Here is a 21,239-nt window from a genome sequence, read left to right on the forward strand (position 1 = left end):
TCTTGTTATCTCGTGTGTTTAATAATTTGATAAGTGCTATGGTCTACCGTTGAAGGTCAGTCTTGTCATTGTCAATGTCGACTTTATTCCATTCTACACCCAATATTTTACAAAAAGTTGAAAGAGCTGTTGATAAAATAGAAAATTAATAAAGGTGTGAATTTTGGACACATTAATGAAATTGTTTATTTGTGAAACTTTTTATGTGAAATGAAACGTCATATACAGGCGGCACACTTGTTCGCCTTTGGCGCGCGGGACATGTCTCAACAAGTTCCCGCAAGATTTGAATTGATATTGAGGGGAGAGTCCAAGTCGAAGCATATTTTATTGTTCTTTCGATTATATCACAGGGAGAACCCTGTGTTAACTTTGTGTTCTGTGGTGTTAAATTGTGAATAATGGAAGACGCAATATGCTTTTCTCAAAGTTTTGTTGACAAACAGAATGTGCGATCTTTTTCTAATATCATAAAGTGTAGTTTGTTGAATGAAGACGCGACATTTCTCCACCACGTACTCAAAGACGAGAAATTAGTAAGTGTTTTATCTCCGGATATCAATCAAGTTTTATTTAAAATTAGGAATAATTTACGAGAAAAGTCTAGAAATGATTTTAAAGAGTATTTCATTTTCGACAAGAATGATGCTAAAGAAGACTTGAAGGTATTGGATAAAACAGATATATTAAATCAGTGCTGGAAAGCGCTGACTGATATTATTCCCGGAAATTTATTTGGTGGAAAAGACAACGAACGATTATTTCAAAGAATAGTACAAATGACAATTTACAGTATGAAAAGACAGCATATATTACTAAGTTATTATACGAAAAAGTGGAACTTTGCACTCGGACCCTGGAGAAGTATTTGTGGAATAAGTACAGAAACCATTTTGAACAACATCATTGTTTGGATAGTTCAAAACGTTTTGTCACCAATGATTAGTCTAAATTTTTTTGTAACGACTTGTAAGTTGGATGCAGATGAATTCAAACTGTATTATTTCAAGAAAAATCAATGGCAAAGTTTTTACGATAGGAAAATATCGAACATGCTCGCACGTTCCGTCATTAGCAAAGTTGATCGTTTTTGTGGTGGGAAACAAGTGAAGAGGAATTATAGCTTCAATAAAAAACGAAAATTTAAAACTTTTAAAAAGAATATACCGAAGTTGCATCTCGTTTTGAAATGTAACAATGATTGCCGGCCCATTGTAAGGTATAAAAGCGACGCTTTAAGTTTGGCTGAGAAATACAGAATCAAGGATAGACTGAATCTCCTGAAATCTTTAACCGGCAAGCCTCATGTAAAGACTGAAAAGCAATTTGCTTTGATTTACGACAAATGGATGAAATTGAATAAACCGCGGCTTTATTTTGTGAAGACTGATTTAAGTAACGCATTTGGGGCGGTAGACAGAGAAGCTTTATCTAAGATATTAGATGAAAGATATACGAAACGGAAAACTGAAAAAGGTGGGCTTTCTGAAAAGTATAATCAGCAATACAAAGAACTTATCACAGAACTGAGGAAGCCAATCTTAGTTCGCGCGGGATCGACTGTTTTTATTTGGAAGAAGGGTCTAGTACAAGGATATAAGTATTCACCGGCACTCTCAGAGTTATATTACACTTATATGGACGAAATATATTTTTCCCAACATCTGCAAACGGTGGAATCTGGAATAAGACTGTTTGTCCGAGCTGTAGATGATTATTTGTTCATAACAGATTCGCTAAAAGACGCCCAAACTTTCTTACAAGCGCTAACCAGTTACAAAAACGTTAATTATGATAAAACCGAGACAAATTTTCATCATGAAGGTATAAAATATAGCAATGAGATCACTTTCCTAGGTTATACATATAATACGTCAACTTTACACGTTCGCAGAGCGAGTAACGTTTTTGTGGGACAAATGTGTTACAAGATAGCATTTTCTCAAGCAGTGACGAATTTATACAACTTTTTGGTGCAGCGGGTCGGTCAATCCGGTGTTAAAATAAACGGGCACATCTTTAATTTGTACCGCAATACCGAAAAAGAGCTTTGGATGCACATTTTTACAACTTTGTGCCTCTCCGCGAATAAATTTTGCACAATTTTGGCGATACTGTGCGAAGGAAACGCAATGAAGCAGTATTTGAACATGTATAAAAAGAAAGTCAGCGTGAACCTTTGCGATACTATAATACGGACAGTATCGAACAATAAGCCGAAAGATATGCAGTTTATCTATTGTATAAATCATTTTAGATATTTATCGTGGAAGGCGTTGTTTTTGTGTGCACGGAAAACTCCGAAATGTACAATTTTACTGCCATTTATTAATGACGAAATAGCGAAGTCTAATTGTTTGTTTGGGAAATGGAGGGAGCATGCAAGTAGGATAGATAGAAGAGGTGTATGTCTCCGGCCGGCTGTGAGGGAAGTCTGCAAGCGGCCTGACTGGAAATCGTTTATGAAGAAATTCGATGAATTGCCTCCTGGATTCCAGTGTTACAATCACAAAAACATCTGGGGTTTGAAGAAGAGATATTGAAGAGAGTATTATATATTTTATGGAATGGTATTTAATTGAAATGTTGCATGTACTATGTCAATCAGTTTTGGCAGTTAAGATAGTGTGTTATTTTCTAAGTTGAGTCATTATTTAAAGTATACTTACTTAAATTAGTTTTTTGTTGATAGCACACTCATATTTGTTTGCAATATTGTGTTTTTAACGTTATTACAAATATATAAGATTCAATTTTTCTTACCAACAGTGGTTATTTGTTATCAGTTAATTAAGGGGTGTGATATAGGTTAATAAAAATAAACGATTTTTTTAAATGTATAGGTAATTTTATTTCTTCGAAAGACGTAGACAGTCTTTGATTGGACGGATTTAGTCGAAACTAAAATGCGCATATAACATATTTAACGACGCGGACGGAACGGTAAAAATACATTTATTCTTAAAGCTATTAGAATAATCCAGTTTCATATACAATTATACAAAAAATAATATCAAAGGATAATATTTCACATTTACTTATTAAAATAAAAGTAATGTTATTGAAATACGGCCCTAAAATGAAAATAGCATAAATACTTCACCTATAAAATAAATTGTTTGATATCGATGAGATTCATAAAATAGCAGCAAATAGATGAAATATCTTCTAAAATAATGGAAAATAGATAATAATTGTTAAAAAATAGAATTATGCGTAGCACAACACCAATAATGTTGTATAATGTAAAAAGTTCTAAAAACACAGATAGTTCTAATTCAATTAATAATAAGATTCTACTAAAAATGCACGATATTATACTAAGAAATATAAAAATTACACACTAAAATAGAGGCACTGTGTGTAAAGGCACTTATAAGGAAATAAGAGATTCTTAGTAAAAAAAAAATGGCTCACACAAACAGGAGTAATAAAGTCATTACATTAATATTATTGATATTAACGTTGAAAACTATAGATTAAAAACCTTAACGGCTGCTAAAGAAACCAGGAAAACGCTCAGATGAGTGATTAAGTTCTAAAAGATATAAAGGTGCGTACACATTACCGCAACAACGCGATTATAAACAAAGCAAAAGCGAGAATTTTCCCAACGAATCCCACTCTATATGCGTGTGACAAGAAATCAGGGTCGGAAGCGATGAGGTAAGATGATTGTGGTGCGTCGCTGGAGACAATCCTCGCTGCTCGGAGTAAAGCTCGGCCCGCGACGAATTCGGCCGAACGCTGCCGGTGTGACAGCGGCTTTATACGGACGGCGGCGTCGTCGAATATTAGGTCAGAGTATGGCGGTTGGGAGTAGAACATGCTGAAGCTGAAATATTTTAATTACGGTTGCATAATTTTGTTGATATAATATTATTGTTTTATTTGGCCAGTATTCATTAATAATATAATTTAAAACGAGTTACGTGCTGTAGAAGGCGTGTTTGAGCGAGTTATTATCCGCGAGAACGTAATCTAGCCACCAGCAAACATAATATGTACAGCGCGCTCTATCGAACGTAAAAGGAACTTAATTAATTCTGACGTCGATTCGATTCTTGCAAATACCGCTTGTTGGCCTAAACAGATTTTTATCCCAAAAAAATATTAATCCGCATTGGGCCTGTGTCGGGTGTCATGGGCCATCTCCTTAACCATTCGTAGGTAAGGTCAGTGCCCCAGTAGTGGGCACAAAAGAATAGTGTTCCTAAGGAGGAGAGTTCGGCTGTATTTTACAATCAAATTTACACATTTTTAAGGCTTATTTTCTACGCTGACCCAGATGACAAAGATAGAGAGAGAGATGGTATACCTGAAATCGTCGCCGGTGTCAGCTCCGTACAGCTGCTGCGCGTACAGCATGAGGTTGCTGTATGTGTCCAGCTCCGTGTGGTTGGGGCGACCCATCAGAACTGCGCCAGGTACTTTACCCAAGTTGCAGTGTTTGTATTCGTGGGTTTTGGCGCGGGTGCCTGGAAGATAAAGGTAAGTACCTATATTCTATAATATCTATAATTCCAATACGGCCATGTCACTTAGGTTTATATAACTTTTCAATCAATATGAAACAATACAGTAAAAATATCACTCGCGGAATGTCTGACGAAGATGTTTACACATATGTATGTATACAGAAAAATCAAACAGATATTGTAGTCCCAAGGTGACTTCGAGACTTGTGTTATCGGATAATAACTAAACGATATCATATTTTATAACATATACTTGAATAAAAAAACATCAAAGACGCAGGTCAATTTGAAAAAGTTCATTTTCAATCTTGATAGAACCCGGGACTATTAGGCCATAGAGGTCATCATATGACCAGACATCTATAACAATACCATAGATGCTTACCATCAGGACACAAGAGCTGCAAATCGTCAGGCAGCAGATCCCTTGCCCACCACTCACGTCGCCGGCCGCCGGAAGCCTCAGCGGGCGCGGAGTGTCTGACGAAGGCGACGTCCCCTCCCCCCTCCACCATGCAGCGCAGTGCGCCGATGTGGCCGTAGTAGTCCTCGCTGGCGTCGCGGCGGCAACGGCTGGAAAACGGAACTTATAAGTCAAGCTAGCCGCTGGAATTTACACAATAAAAAAACAAAAGTTTTTTTATTTTTCATTAGTATTTTAGTTAACAACGTTTTGGCCGGTTATGTATTATCTGACTTAAGTAAGTACATAGTGATACTTAGAATGTAATATATTCTTATGAATGGCTGTTGTTGTTGAAATAAATAAATGTAGTTGAAAAAAAAAAAAAAGAAACAGTTACACAATAAAAGATATGCCCAAAAGACTTAAAAGCTATAAATAAGTAAACATGCAAGAGTAACTCTCATCAATGATCGCTCCGATTGTAGCACCACAACGCACATAAATGAACAGCGATTACAACAAGTTACTCACGTGAGGAAATCTACAATCTGGTAAGTTCACTAGTGTTACGCGTATATTCACTAGTGTAGACGCGATAAAAATACGATGATGGTGGCGCTTGTGAGCCACGACCGCCCTCGTAAACTATAGAGGTGAATACTGACCGGAAAGCTCCGCCGTGGCACAGATGGCAGAGGTTATCGTGGGGGACGCTGCCAGCGTCCACGTATTCCGAACTTAGGGCTCCGGGGGCGCACGACTTGCTGAAGTACGAGGCGGCCGCTTGAGCTCCGTCAGAGCCATATGGCCTGCGGAATTTAAAAAAAGTATTTCAAGAGATCAAGAAGATATAGATACAGTCTGTCTAATCCGACATCAATTGTCAAATAAAACGTTTCTCGGAAAGATTTTTAAAGTAAATGGTTGGATTTTCTATTGGCCAGAGAAACTTGGAAAGAGATAGGGAGACCTTTGCGACACAACCGGGAAAATTTAAACATAAGTGGGAGAGAGCAGAGTTCACTCTCTCATATTTATGTTTAAATTTTCCCGGTTGTGTCGCCTCGAAGCTACCTGAGGTCAACCTCCTTGGGAATGCTATTGTTGCCTATCAGCTGCCTAGTCTATGTGTCCTTTAGTCACCTCATACGACATTCGACACTCTGATTAAAGACATGTCTAAATATGCACACCGTATCGCACTTTCCCATTTATATAATTTAAATAAGAAGCACAATATTGAGTACATTATATAGCAAATATTTTAACTGAGTGAATGGAAATGAGCGCTGAGGCATTTTTGTTTTAAATTTTTAAATAGTGACTAGCGATGTTTACCGTATCCACCCGTTAGAAATGAGGTAAGCCAGCGGGTAGATCCAACCGGCCGCCATGCCTATACCAGTGTGACACGTGTTCTTGCCACGCAGGTATGTGATGTCGGTGTCCGGGTCTTGTTCCTTGGCCACAGCCACTGCGTAGTACCAACTGTTGCCAGTCGAGTATACCTGCGAAGGTAATTTAAAAATATTATAAAAATAATAAATCAATTATTTATCAGAAAAAGAAATAGTGAGACTCTTTTCTGACAATGGAACCACACCGACTTAGCTAGATTCTATATAATCAATCATACCTAGAAATACTATTTTGGTTGACAATGTTTAGCCTCCTACAAAGTCTAATGTATTATAAAGTCTAGTGTCCTATAATGTCTAGTCTCACAATGACTATCTATATAATTAGGTATCTAAGTATATAATAAGGTAGAAGATAATAACATAATTTGAACATTTTTCATTAATTTCTCAACCACTTTTTTTTTTAAAGGAACCTACCATATATTACATTCCAAATTCAAATCGCTAACGTGGCCAGTAACATTTAAACTTACCATCTCCATGAACGGCAACAATTTGTACGTGCAAGCAGCGTGCAGCTCGATATTCTAAATTCAAATCGCAAACGTGGCCAGTAACATTTTTAAACTTACCAGCTGCATGAACGGCACCAGTTTGTATCTGTATGCCGCGTGCAGCATGTCGGCCGAGTCTAGTACAGCGAAATCAGCTGTTCCGTCGGCGATCGCTCGCTCGCAGTGCCGCGCGCTGTGGCCGCGCCAGCACACCAGGGTGGGGGAGAGGAACGCCGCTTTCAGCGCCACCTGGTGGAGGATTTTGTTTTCAACGACCAAGTAGGAAAACCGGCACGCTGCATACATGTTAGGTTTAGGCTCTGGTGACCGCATGCGGCTAATCTGATGATAAGTGGTCACCACAGCCTATCAACGCTAGGGGTGTCTTGTCACACGCACGTTGCCTACTTAGTGGGATCCTAGGACTATTTTATAGGCTTTTTGATTATTGTGGATAGTAAGGAAGTATGGATTTGAGTGTGTTTGACCTCAATCTAGCTTAATGGAAAACGATGATGAGGTCTTGAGTGCTACAAGAAAATTTATTTTTTAAAGAATTGCTATTTACTACTTTAGGACGATGTCATGTTTTTCTCTGTCTATACTGGTATATAACAAGGTAGGTATATTTATACTCACCCTCATCTTAACACACTTGTCCATCTCGGGGTCGCTGGTGACACAAAGCACTGCCCTCTTCACAGGACAGTCCATAATACCAAGAACCGCTTTCTCAGCTTGGTCTCCGACATATTCGTTGCGGAGAATATGGCTGGCTGCTTGCTCGTCTTCTTTGAGGATACGGAAGTTTATTGTGGCATCCTGTTCGAGTTTAAAAAAGTTTAATTGTATATGGGTTTTTTTCATTTGTTTCAATCACTACTACTCTACTCACTCAACTAGCCCTACTAATATTATTAATGTGAAAGTTTGTGTGTATGTTCCTCTTTCACGCAAAATTTACTGGACGGATTGTTATGCAATTTGGTGCACAGGTAGAACATAAGCTGGAACAGCACATAGGGTACTCTTTATCCCGAAATTCCTACGCGAGCAAAGCCCCGGACCGCTGTATGGTAATTGTTATATATAATAGTTGTCCAGTGAAGGAAAACATCACGAGGAAACATCTAGTTTACAATTTATCATCTAGTGTGTGGAAATGGAGAAGGTAATGGCATACAACTCCATTATTGCCAAGAAAGTCGTGTGTTACGTTCTACTTAATAACAAAGACCCTTAATTTGTAGCTTTGAGTAAAAAGTGCCTGTAAAGGTCAGATTTCTAAATAAATTGTGAATATATCCTCTCAAACAATCGCTGATTGGCAAGAGTAACTTCATGTGATAGCTCTGTTTTATTTACCTTCCTGTTGTCTGCTTGTATGTTATGTACTTTTTTTAACATACAAGAAAGTTGTTGCAAACAAATTGTTTGGACTTTGATAATTAAGTACATATGAATATTAAAGAGATACATACTTGTAAAAGCAAATCCGTGGTCTCATTGGACTGGAAGAGATGGAAAGGCAGTTCTATGGGGCGGCCGTCCGCGTCGTAACGCGCTTTGAATGGTGATGGAGTCGTCGACACGCTGGAGACAAAATATAATTCTGATTGAACTACATTATTTAATGATGAATGAACCTATTTATTAGATTAGACCCTGTGATCAACTTGTTCACAGCTACAATTAAATGCACAGACGTCATGTAAAATTGCGCACTTAATGCGGAACTGCTTACCCCACTCATCTGCCTCAGCCTCGCGCACCGTCACACACACTTTACATAGAAACATCAATAAAGTGTCTCTTGTTTGGTTTTGTTTACTACGTCTTATCCATCCTTGAAGAAATACATCGGAGGAAGCCTACATAAATTGAAATTTTATTCACTGGTGTGTATAAGCGGCATCCAGATGCTTTTAGGCGACACGAGAATTAGCCTAACCCACCTGTTAGGGTCGTTCTGCTCACGCAGTCTGTTCCTATTGTACTGGTCGTATGCATATCTCGGAGTGGTGCTGGAGAACACAGGGTAACCGAAAGAGTCCCGCGGTTGAGTGTCTGCGGTCATGTTCAGAGCCAAATTTAAGGGGTTCGGGTCGCCGTAAAGCTCGACTATCTTCTGTAGGATGGCTTGGAAACTGTGGATGGTTAATGTTAATATAAATTAAAAATCTCTGCCGCCGATAAACTGCTTAGAAATTTGGCAAAAACATATTTTTGTAATAGTCAGTACGTTTATGAATAAATTTATAAATAATAAAAAGAATAAGTTCGTTGTACATACATTTATAAAGGATAACTTATAAAACATCAACAAGCTCATAACAAAAAAAGTTGCCATAATAATCAAAATTTATTTTACAAGTTTTGACAAAACTCAATACAATATATTTTTTTCAATTATGAGTTGAGGATATCATTAAAAATTACTTGAACATTATTGATAAAATTACCTCACATTGTATATGTGTTTGAATTGGTTACTCCTGCTGCTAACGATTTTACATTTTTACAATGGAATTTCCCAATTTACCAAACTATGTCATGAGATTGTAAAACCACATAAGAACTATACACGATTATCTCTAGATGTAATCTTTCGACGACTCTGTTATATAGTCCATCTATTCTATCTGCTCAAATATTTGAGCAGGGTATGCTTCAGTAACTGACAAACTTAGATTATAGGCCGATAAACTTTATACACTTTAATAGCGTCAAATAATCACTAAAGTGTGGTTAACAATTTTTTGGGGTGTAGTTAAAAAACAGTTTTGTACTCTATAATAATGTATGGAGACATACATACCGGAGGCGGCGCGGCGCGCTGACGGCGCTGCTGGTAACTACCGCGTCGGCGGGCACGCGGCCCCAGTTGCAGTGTGAATACTCCCGTACTGACCGCCTTGAGCCATCACGGCATATCAGTTCAAATTGATCTTCTGTTACTCCACCTTAGATCATTAAAAAAACATATTATTATTTAATTTATTAAAAATATATATTAATTGTGCAACTTCGGCATTTCTTCAGCACCGAAATTTTAGTAAATAGTAGCCTTGAAGTTAATTATATTACTTTAGAATTTGATGTGGCAGAATTTGCAAGTAGGTGGGACAGTTTGGGAAAGACAATAGAGTTTTTGATAATTCGATTTCTATGGCTAAAAATCGCTAACTATGTTCAATACTTTTCCTTATAAATCTGGCTACAAAAATAATTAAATCAAACTTGGCAGAACTATAGAACTTTTATAAAAAATAAGTGGGAAAATGAAAAAAAAATACAAGGGAACTATAATTTCCTTGTTTCTACATTTCCTCACTTTTTTATTCATATTCATATTATTTATTCGCCAACCAATAAAACAAAACCAATTTATCACATTTTCTATTAGTTAATTTGCTATTATAATAAACTGATAATCACACGATTATTATTTCCATGAAATGATAAGTATGAGATAAACAAATATACGCAAATTGGACTTTGTTATTGTATAGGCTAAATCGCTGGACTGAACACAGGCTACTTTTTCTCCAAAAATCAACCCCCAAATGACTATAATGGGTTGTGAAAATTTGTATGAAAATCGTGAATGTTCCGCTTTTGTAGATAAATTCGCCGCGGGCAAAAGCTAGTGACCATAAATATACTTTTTTTTGAAATTTGTTTATTTCCGTTTCTATTTTTGAAACTGACAGGGCAAATCCGCTGTCATCTGGGAACCCAAAGTCATGGAATTAGTAGGTACTTCCGTACAACTAAGTACTTATTAAATACATGCCCTAAGTACAGTACAGTACAGTTGGTTGTGCCTTTCGTGTTGTATGTACAGTTAACTGCATGTCAAGTGAAGCATGGAACACTGTGGGATTGTAACAGGGTTTATTCCAATTAATATAATATTATTATTGTGAATGAGGAAGTCAGTTCGTTATTTGTTGCCTTATCAAGTTTTATCGAAGCCGGGATGATAATAAACGCTAGTACTAATATTATAAAAAGAACAAACTCCTTTTTTAATTCATTTTTGCTTTTTATATATAAGATATGCCACAATAGGATATATACTATTTATACCAATAAGGCTGTCAGACATGTAGGAGTCTATAATATATAAAAATATATAGCTATAGCTATATATTTTTTATAGCGGTCCCGTAGCTTCCTACCTACTGAATTTCTATTTTGAAATCGGATCGGATACAACATTATGGCAAAAAAGAGATGAAATATTTTTACTATTTTAATTATGAACCTATCCTGTGTTTCGAGTATAATTTATCAATTTACATTTGGTTATCTCCGGCATTCTAACAAAATAGTTGCCTGTTTGACGCAAAATATAGCTTATCTGTGATATGTTGTCGGTAAACACAACAACGGTGCGAATACTCGAGATATTATCCGTAACGAAGATAATTTTATTATGGCACAAGGCACAATATGTGTGACCCGCTTAAACAGTAACGAGTCTAACTAGTTGAACTCAGTGTCATTCCGAGTCTTCGCGAGGCTGACGCGCCCGGACGTAGCTCACAATGATCCTGACAATTGGCGTAATTGTTCTACTCCTGTCGCTGTACTACTTCGGCACACGAAATTTTAAATACTGGGAAAAACGCGGCGTCAAACACGACAAACCAATACCTGTGTTCGGCAACAACATAGATGTCTACCTTCTCCGGAAAAGCGTCACGCAACTATCAGTGGAAATGTACTTGAGGTATCCGAACGAAAAAGTCGTTGGATTCTTTCGAGCAAACGCTCCAGAATTGGTGATCCGGGACCCGGAGATAATAAAGCGGATATTGGTAACGGATTTCGAAAACTTTTATCCGCGCGGGATCAATCATAAGGAGGTTGTGGAGCCTCTGATGAGGAATTTATTTTTCGCGGATGGTGATCTGTGGCGGCTTTTGCGGCAGCGGATGACACCGGCCTTCACGAGCGGGAAACTAAAAGCTATGTTTCCTCTGATAGTGGACTGTGCTCACAGACTCCAGAAGCGTGCCCTCACAGTCTCCGCCGCGGGAGAGGCAATAGACGCTCGCGATATGATGGCAAGATACACGACAGACTTCATCGGAGCTTGCGGCTTTGGCGTCAATGTCGATTCGCTCGGCGATGAAGAATCCACCTTCAGACAACTCGGCAGGAAGATATTTCAGCCTCGCTTCCAAGATATAATAGTGGTCGTACTGAAAGAGGTGTTCCCAGATGCCTGTAAGAGCTTAAAGTATTTATCTCGCTTCGAAGACGATTTCAAAAAGTTCGTGTCCGATGTCCTCCGTCTTAGGAATTACAAGCCATCGGGAAGAAACGACTTCATCGATCTGATGTTGGAATGTAAACAGAAAGGGACTATTATTGGGGAATCCATTGAAAGGCGGAAGAAGGATGGAACACCCGAAATTGCGACCGTCGAGCTGGACGATACATTGATTGCGGCACAAGTGTTCGTCTTTTTCGCAGCTGGATTTGAGACCTCGTCCTCTGCGACTAGCTATACGTTACACGAATTATCTTACCATCCAGAAGTCCAAGAAAAAGTGCAAAAAGAAATCGACACGGTTCTGGCCAAACACGATGGCAAATTGACGTATGATTCGATCAACGAGATGACTTATTTGCAATGGACGCTCAAAGAGGCTATGCGGATGCTACCCTCGCTGGGATTTGTAAGTAGACAATGTGTCAGGCCTTATACGTTTCCTGAGCTGAGTTTATCTATAGACGCAGATGTGGGGATATTGATTCCATTGCAAGCGTTGCACAATGATCCCTTATACTTTGAAGACCCGAAGGTGTTCCGTCCTGAACGGTTTAATCCAGAATGCTTGACTAGACAGCAGAAAGATGTGTTTCTTCCTTTTGGGGCAGGGCCGCGCGCCTGTATAGGGGAGAGGTTAGGGCTGATGCAGTCATTGGCAGGGCTAGCAGCTGTGTTATCGAAATTCTCAGTGTCGCCAGCCACCAGTACTATAAGGTGGCCCAAGATAGATCCAAGATCAGATATAGTTCAGACCATATTAGGGGGGCTGCCGCTTATGTTTCATGAAAGGAAGTCAACAGTTATTTAAGTGTTAAAGAATTGATAAAAGTTATTTTAATGTGGATGCTGGTAGCCTGCATATGAATACAAACTGTTTGTAAAAACTTAATTGTACAAAAAACAAGTACATATATTTAAATTTATACAATAAATATACAATAGCGGCGGCCTACAGTGAAGTTGTTCACATTTAATTTTGCGTGCCAGATGTTTGTCCCTTTTAATTTTATATGTAATCAAAAATATATATTCTAGTATTAGGTCTCTTAAACATAGCAATTGTTAATACATTGAATTGTGATTCCATCCGGTTTTTATGTTAAACTTTAAAATAAAATAGATTAAATATATATTTATAAATTTCGTTTATAAATTGCGCCATTTAGCTAATCAACTTTAGTAACTCATGGCTCTGTCAACCCCGTAAGCTATAAAGATATGATAATGTATCTTTGTCGTAATGTAAAATCAAATATAAAATTTTGGTTTTTTTTTGTGCTTTACTATAGTTTTATTTATTTATATGAAGTGTACCAAAATACGCACTATTATGTCAAAATAGAAAACTGTTTTTCAACGAACTATATATTTTTGTCGTTACAATACCAAATTGATTGATAAGCTGGGAGCGTTGCCAAGCGAGAGCCTTCATTTATTTCTACTTTTTAAACACAGACTACAAAAGTGTAGAAAGTAAAATTATATAAAATTAGCTATAGGTATATGTACTCGATTTACTATATACTAGTGACCCGCCCCGGCTTATCACGGACCCAATATTATGCTTGTTGTACTTATAGACCTCCATCTTGATATCTATATAAAAAATCCGCATCAAAATCCGTTGCGTTTTTTTTGAGATCTAAGCATACATAGGGACAGAGAGACAGCGGGAAGAAACTTTGCTTTTTACTATGTATGTAGTGAATGATAAATCTCACAGTCTTGTGCAAGGTTAAATAAATTATAATTGGTCTAATCTACTAGTATATACAAGGCAATTTACCTACGCACCAGTAGAACATAACTAGTTTCATTGCATCTATTTACTATGTTGACAGCGTTGATAGGCAGCATTGCGTTGGCAGTAGTAACTATAATATCACTATATAATTGATATAATCACGTAAATCATTTATGTGACTATATCAATTTGTGTCCATAATAAAAATTTGTGTCTATGACATTGAAAACATAAAGAATCCAGCATTATTAGTATAACAAATTTACTACCTATTAGCCTGTGGCTTCGCCCGCGTGAATTTCCCACGGAAATATATTTTCTCTTTAAAAACTAAATGTAAGCAAAATTTTAAGAAAATTGATCAAAATGACATTTGGCTACCGTATTTTATTATGTGATTGCATTTATACATTTTATTTTTTATATACAGGCACCTATACCTAACCTAACTGAACCTTACGAATTCAGTACATACATTGATGTGATGGAACTTAGGAAGTCAAAGTTCGAATCAATATCACGAAAAGATAAGGTTTGTTTATATTTCAATATGATCAATTTGAGAGCGTAACTTTGGGCCGACATTAATAGAGTATCTTTAACAAAAACTATTTTCACACTGTGTTATAAAATGAACAGTTTGTAATATTCATTTTATAATATTTAAAAACAGACCAAATATTCAAAATAGACCGAACGGGAAAGTAGACTGATTGTTCCGGAGGGCTTCCATGGTTGAATGGGAGCTAAAATATTATTGTAAATCTATACTATTATTGCAAAGAGGTAAGCGTTTGTGAGTTTGTATGTTTGAAGTACCGAACCGATTTCAAATATTCTTTCACCATTAGAAAGGTACATTATCCAAGATTGCTGTAGGCTATATTTTATTTCAAAATTCCAACGGGAGAGAATCTCCATCTAGTAGAAACAACATCTAGTAGTGCAATAAAGAGTGAATTGAATATGCCAGCTGCCAAAGGCTTAGCCAACATAATATTGAAGAAAATCTTAGTATATAGCATTGTTTACTCTAACAAAAAACTAACTACCCTCGTCCGACATTGATGGACTTCTTACCCACTCTCTCACTTAGGTCATACTACGAGCGAACGACCGCATTTATAAGGGGGGACATCTGCCCCTCCCTGTCCATACCTCGCTACGCTCATGTTTAGCTGCGTGGCGGGTTTATAAGAATGGTCAAAAGGGTGGATTTGAGATTAAATAGTGACAGGTCGCTAGCGTTATGAGACTTTAACACTTTTGAGAAGAATCTCCAGTTTATAATCATTTTATTGGGACGAGAAGTAACTGCTAAACGTGGTAGGTGTTTGATGTTGAAATATGTAACTATCGAGTTTCGCAATGAACTCTCTAAAATGAAATGTAACTAGAATATACATGTTAAAGCGCCTGTGAATTATTTGACTTTAAATATACCTGTATTTTAAGTAAGTAAACACTTTATTGTACCAAAAACAAAATACAATTTTGAACGAGACAACTAATAATGTAAAAAAATCGACCTTATCGCAATCGCTAGTGCAATCTCTTCCAGGCTACCTTGAGAAGATGACGTATCTTCTGTTACGTTACGGCAATCATCTCCTCAAGGTAGCCTGGAGTAAACAGTATAGTAAAAAGTCTACTTACCCAGTATCTTGTTAGACAGCAGTGCATGTTGTATAGTGGTGTCTCGCACGAACGCTATGTCTCCAGTGCCGTTGGCTATGAGGCACTTTAGGGCTCCCTCGTATCCCGCGTAGGGGTCCCGTAGGGTGCAACGAATACCCGGCCCGCCGGTACATAGTTTACATAGTCTACAAATAATTTATTTTGTATAGTATAGTGCGAAAACGTGCATAAGGAAACAACACCGCAGACCATGGACCAGCTACTCGATACAGGCGTTGCCGTATTCAGCAAATAATATATATTGTTGAATTATATTAACCTGGCCATTACCCGCAGCTGCGCCCGCGACATCCTATGTTTGACCCAAGGTCAATTAATTATATTTATTCCAAATTTCGTCGAAATTAGCCCAGCAGTTTAGGGGTGAAAGCGTGACAGACAGACGATCGCATTTATAATATTTCTGCAAAAAAATCTTCTTCATGCAGAAAAAAAGTTTATTGAATATAAAATAGACAGACAATTGTCAAGGATCATTTTTTGTTTTTTCTAATAAAGAAATTGACATGATGGCGCTAGTGTGTGGCTAGGAAGACCTTAGGTAGTGGGTAAAATGCATAGGCTAACCTGATACTACTTACTTATCAGAGTTATCACCAATGGGATTGTAGATGTCTTTCAAAGAGTTTGGTGCGCACGATTCGCCGAAGAAATATGTAGCTGACTTCACATGGTTGTTGCAGTCCGTTATTTTGAGTCCGCCTTCCTGCATCAGCTACAATATAAAGCAATATTAGTTTGTACACACTTTTTCATTATCATATTTTACTTTTGACTAGCAGTGGGACTCATAAACAAGCTAAAAATATTTTATTTTGTAAGGAAGACCAACAGTTATTATATTTAATTGTTCTTAAACACAGCTTTTGGCAGCTGCTGCATATATATCAGACAGACACCGAATGACACTATATTCACAATTCTATCCACTTTTCAAGTATATTATTAATTAAAAACATAAGTAGAACTGGAAATAGTTAATAAAAGAGCCAATCAAAAGTCCTAACAAGTATAAATAGTTGGGTTTTAAAATGTAACATGGTATTACAAATTGTGTAAGTGGTAACTCACAATATGTACAGGCATGACCCATCCTGCCAGTGAGCCGACTCCAGGGAAACAGGCCTTAGCCCCACGCAGCCCGTGCAGGCCTGAACCAGGCTGCACCGACGGGAGACTACCCTTCTTCACCACAGCCACAGAGTATTGGTAAGGCTCCCCATGACCATACAACTGAAAGTATATAGATTGATAAATGAAATTGTCTAAAATATAATAGTATTTTTTTTTTACTTTGACTTTAAAAATAAAAGCTCATCAATTTTAATTTTACTTTTATTATTCCTGGGTTTCCAGTTGAGTCTACAATATTTTGAACTGATTATGCATAAAATATTTTTAGTAGACACTGGATTCAACTGGGAAAATGCTCAGATGAGAAAGTATAGAACATTATTTTTTGTTCATCAGTTTCAAGTTCCAAGAAATGTAGGTTAAAAATAATCTGATGATGAAAATTTAAAAATAACAATACCTCTTGAGCTATAGGCACCAGAGAGTGATACCGGCCAGCTATGTAGACCTCTCCAGCATCAAGGGCCAGGAGGGATGCCTTCCCCTGATCCACCAGGGACATGCATTCTTCAACATCAAATGCCTAAAAAATTATGTTTAACACTTTAACTGCTTATAGGTACAACAATAAAAATCCTTAGCTATGCTAAAGCTATGTTGAAAGTGCAGATATTTTGTCCACAAAATAAAGCAATAACTCATGAATATTATGGATTCAGGGATTTAGCACAATTAATCGTTATGATATCATTGGTAGGTATGTAATATTGGTCCTCCATTAGATGTAAATTCGTCCTCCTAATTTTTAATATATGTATAAGACCTATATTTGTTAATTGATGTCCTTGGAGAAAAGGCTGCGGTGAAGTTTGTTACGCCGCTTCTTCTTCACCTGTGCTTTGGAGGCAGTAGACTTAGTTTAAGTAATTTTTGACGTCAATAAGTGATGTATATCATCCTAAATTGAATAAAGAATTTTGAATTTGAATTGGTGGAAGAATGGCATATCTATTTTCATAGTAAGTGTGATGTTTCTTACCCGCTTACACTGCAACTCTATATATTCTTCTCCAAACAGCCCTTTGTCAAGCATTACAATCCTCATAAGCTTCTCACATTTTTCGTGCTCCAACAGCGAAGTGGTGCACCATGTGAGAACCTCCTGGCCCTCAATAGGAATATATTTTTTGAATGTGTTTGTAACAACTTCTGATCCAAATCTAGCAGCTGTATCAGCTAAAGGACCAAAATAATATATTTAGTCGATTCATATTTACTTTGACCTTACTTTTAGTTAATAAATATAATAAACTTCAACCACCAACAGTAAACCAAAACAACACAAAACTCACCAATAAGGAAGGAGATAAAAAACGCGAATATAGCTGTAGTCATTTTGAATTTAATGTAATGTAGAGTTATAATTACTTCACTTCGGCATTGTTTTAATTCATTTAGAAATAAAGAAACGGATAAAATATTCGAAATAAAACCACAAATCACTGAACACCGGTTACGCCCGTAGCCCAGCCCAAAATTTTTGTTTGCTTGCTTGATAAATTAACAAGTGACAATGACTTTGATGGTCTTATAAAAATGAATGATATGAAAAAAAAAACTGTTGACTTTCAAACAAAACTATTGTTGGCAACACTGAATTAATATTCATTTTAGATCTGTCAATGTCACCGCCTCACCCCCTTCTTCATCTACCCGTCCCGGTCGCTTTGACAGAGAAGAATAGGAATTTTATTGTACTGAATTTGTTGTTGGTTGGCGAAGGTGAAATTTTTATGTTTTGTTTTTGGCGTATGCTTTAATTCCGTATAAATCTACTTATGTAAGATATCATGTATATTTTTATCTTAAGCCACAAAATCTCATTAGATAGATTTTATATACAATTAATACGTTTTGTTGCTTACAGGTTTCATTGATTGTTTTGGTTTGAGAAACCCACGTGTTGTAGAAAAGATTGGAAATGGTTGTGTTCACATGTGGACATTGCGGAGAGTCTGTCCAGAAGCCGAAAGTTGAGAAACATTACCTTACAAAATGTAGAAACCGCAACCCCAATTTGTCTTGTATGGATTGTTTCAAGGATTTTCTGTGAGTAAACACATGTTCTATTATTGAACAACCGCAGACCACTAACCCTTAGAGGTGGTCTTTGTGAACTACATATCGAACGACAAAGTATTAGCAAGTTATAATTTTGAATATCCTATTACTTTGCAAATGGCTGCCACAACTACTGCTATATTAAATTCAAAAGGAACTACCTACACTTCTGAACAGTTATAATGTTTTTTTACAATTACAAAGACTGCTTTTTTACATCACTTTGTTTCCTTCAACTGTTTGTAGGGTGTTATTTAAATTATGTACTTTACAAATATATTACATTCTAGGGGCAAAGACTATGAGAACCATACAAAATGCATCACTGAGGAAGAGCGTTATTCTGGAAAAGGTTTCATGGCAAAGGAGAAGAAAGGCGAGAAGAAACAAAACACTTGGGTGGAGATGTTGCAATCTGTTCTTGACGAGCAAAAGGGTATAGCTGGCAATGTGCGCAGGATTATTGAGACTGTAAGCAAACAAAACAATACTCCCCGCAAGAAGCCAAAATTTGTAAATTTTGTTAAGAATGTTTGTGGACATAAAACAAACCCAAATGACATCGATCAGGCCTGGGACTTAATATCTGTTAAACTATCAGATTTGTCCAATTCCAATAAAAACCAAAACCAGAAAAAACAAAATGGAAATGCCAATGGTGACACTAACGGTGATGTTAAAGATGAAAAGTGTAATGGCGTAGCAGAAGCGGACACAACTACAGAAGTTAAAGAGGAAAATGATGAACAAGAAGAAAATGGAGATGCGAAGCCATTGGAGGTAGATGGCAAGAAACTATCTAAAAAACAGAGAAAAGAAGAGAAGAAAAGACAGAAATATGAAGCAGAATTACAAAGTGCTGTTGCTCCACCTGTTGAGGAAGAAGAGGAAGGTCAATCAAAGAAGGATAAGAAGAAGAAAAAGAATAGGACTGAATCCCAAAATGGCAATGCAGATGAAAATGTTGGGGAAAGCAAAGGAAAGAAGAAACGCAAGCGTCAAGACACTGCCAACAGTGTTACAGAGGTGATTGAAAATGGCAATGATAATGTTGAAAATGAGCCGGTTGTTAAAGAAAAAACTCAGAAGAAGAAACTCAAAGTTGGAGAAGTTGAGCCTCTAGATGAGAGTGTTTGCCTTCACGACCAAAATGTGGCTTTGACTGAGGAAGAGGTGCCCTTGAAAAATGGTAATTTTGATTGGCATGCTGTCATCATATCAGTCCTTGAGAAGAAAGGCAACGAGGTTCCATTCAAACGCTTGCAGAAGAAAGTTTTGTCTGAATTCTCAGAAATGACAGGCCAAGATGTGGACGACAGGATTGCTGATAAATTTATTAAGAAATTAAAGAGTGCGCCAAATGTGAGGGTTGATAAAAACAGGGTTCTTCTTGTGCAATAATTATGACTGAGTCAATGGGATATTGTGTTCCAGTTTCTTTATTGAAGAGATTGACATATTTTTTGTTTAACTGTCCAAAGTTGATATTCCTGCTCTGTATTTTTTCTTTAATTTGTGGTTTTTACTAAGTGGCTAAAGTAAAAAAAAATCCCTCAGAAAACAAGTTGTTGCGTTAATTCATTTCAAGGTACAAATAGATTTATATGCCTGTGTTGTGTAAACATTTTTTTTTGTTTAATTCTAAAGATCTCCAGTCATATATCAAACTGTAAAGTTGTTTAATTAGGATGAAGACATTTGAACTAACTTCAAGTTTTATTTGTACATCACTTGGTACATTTTGCAGTGGATGTACAGAGTGAATAAAATAAATGTTAAATAGCTACATGTCTACATCCTAACTTTACATCTATCCAGTTAAGATTGCATAAAATGATTTTTTATTTGTATTTTGTATAATTTCATTACGTAACTGGCATAATAATATTGTCATTCTATAAAATCTATAAGCAAATAGTGTTTTATATAGTCTAGGCCAGTGAACGATTTTCAATTTGAATAAATTGTTATAATCTTGTCTGTGTCTATGAGGTGTTCGTATAAATAAATTGTGTATGTCCGTAATAGTATTTTTTTTTAAATATTGTTTTGTAGAAGCTGATTGATATGATTTGGTCAGCCGATATATTTCTTATAAAGTATCTATATTTTAAACCTAAGAAATATGAATGAATGGATTTGTTATACATGTCACACATGATTTTTAACTTATTTAACAGACAGGGGCGCGGGTTTAATTCCCGCACCATTCCAGAATTTTGTCATCTCATTATTATTTTCAAATATACCTATGAATGAATGTTGAATATAAATGAATATATTAGGTCAAATCACTCAGATTGAGCTAGCCCCAAAGTAAGTTCGAGACTTGTGTTATGGGATACAAACTCAACGATACTATATTTTATAACAAATACATATATAGATAAACATCCAAGACCCGGATCAATCAGAAAAAGATCATTTTCCATCATAACCCGACCGGGGATCGAACCTGGGACCTCTTGGTTCAGTGGCAACAACTTTACTAATGTTGTATAGTATCACTTCAAAAA

At 36.7% G+C, this 21,239-nt stretch overlaps 4 protein-coding genes across 5 annotated transcripts; 3 read left to right on the forward strand and 1 right to left on the reverse strand.

The window, feature by feature from the left end:
• The first annotated feature begins 251 nt into the window (after positions 1-251).
• LOC128680437 (uncharacterized) lies at positions 252-2,840 on the forward strand. The gene has a single exon (XM_053763592.2). It carries the CDS (start codon positions 402-404, stop codon positions 2,541-2,543), a length of 2,142 nt encoding a protein of 713 aa, XP_053619567.1. The 5' UTR covers positions 252-401; the 3' UTR covers positions 2,544-2,840.
• Tsf2 (Transferrin 2) lies at positions 2,827-18,159 on the reverse strand. Its single transcript, XM_053763588.2, has 16 exons — positions 17,955-18,159; positions 17,642-17,838; positions 17,063-17,185; positions 16,600-16,761; positions 16,110-16,243; positions 15,487-15,653; positions 9,618-9,762; positions 8,755-8,946; positions 8,281-8,392; positions 7,439-7,621; positions 6,878-7,048; positions 6,223-6,392; positions 5,550-5,693; positions 4,864-5,051; positions 4,319-4,478; positions 2,827-3,835 (listed from the first exon to the last, which is right to left on the reverse strand). Exons 1-16 carry the CDS (start codon positions 17,995-17,997, stop codon positions 3,565-3,567), a joined length of 2,562 nt encoding a protein of 853 aa, XP_053619563.1. The 5' UTR covers positions 17,998-18,159; the 3' UTR covers positions 2,827-3,564.
• On the forward strand, positions 11,241-13,045 carry LOC128680438 (cytochrome P450 6B6-like). Its single transcript, XM_053763593.2, has one exon. It carries the CDS (start codon positions 11,353-11,355, stop codon positions 12,892-12,894), a length of 1,542 nt encoding a protein of 513 aa, XP_053619568.1. The 5' UTR covers positions 11,241-11,352; the 3' UTR covers positions 12,895-13,045.
• Positions 18,160-18,280: 121 nt separating the features above from the next.
• Positions 18,281-20,748, forward strand: LOC128680440 (uncharacterized protein). Of its 2 annotated transcripts, none has more exons than XM_053763596.1 (3): positions 18,281-18,384; positions 18,530-18,711; positions 19,014-20,748. In XM_053763596.1, the coding sequence occupies exons 2-3, from the start codon at positions 18,584-18,586 to the stop codon at positions 20,122-20,124; spliced, it is 1,239 nt and encodes a 412-aa protein (XP_053619571.1). In that variant the 5' UTR covers positions 18,281-18,384; positions 18,530-18,583; the 3' UTR covers positions 20,125-20,748. The 2 variants fall into 2 exon arrangements, with proteins under 2 accessions (XP_053619571.1, XP_053619570.1); XM_053763595.2 differs by having other exon boundaries at positions 18,305-18,442.
• Positions 20,749-21,239: the final 491 nt, after the last annotated feature.

This window comes from Plodia interpunctella, chromosome 24 (genome assembly GCF_027563975.2).
Source record: "Plodia interpunctella isolate USDA-ARS_2022_Savannah chromosome 24, ilPloInte3.2, whole genome shotgun sequence".
NCBI lineage: Eukaryota > Metazoa > Arthropoda > Insecta > Lepidoptera > Pyralidae > Plodia > Plodia interpunctella.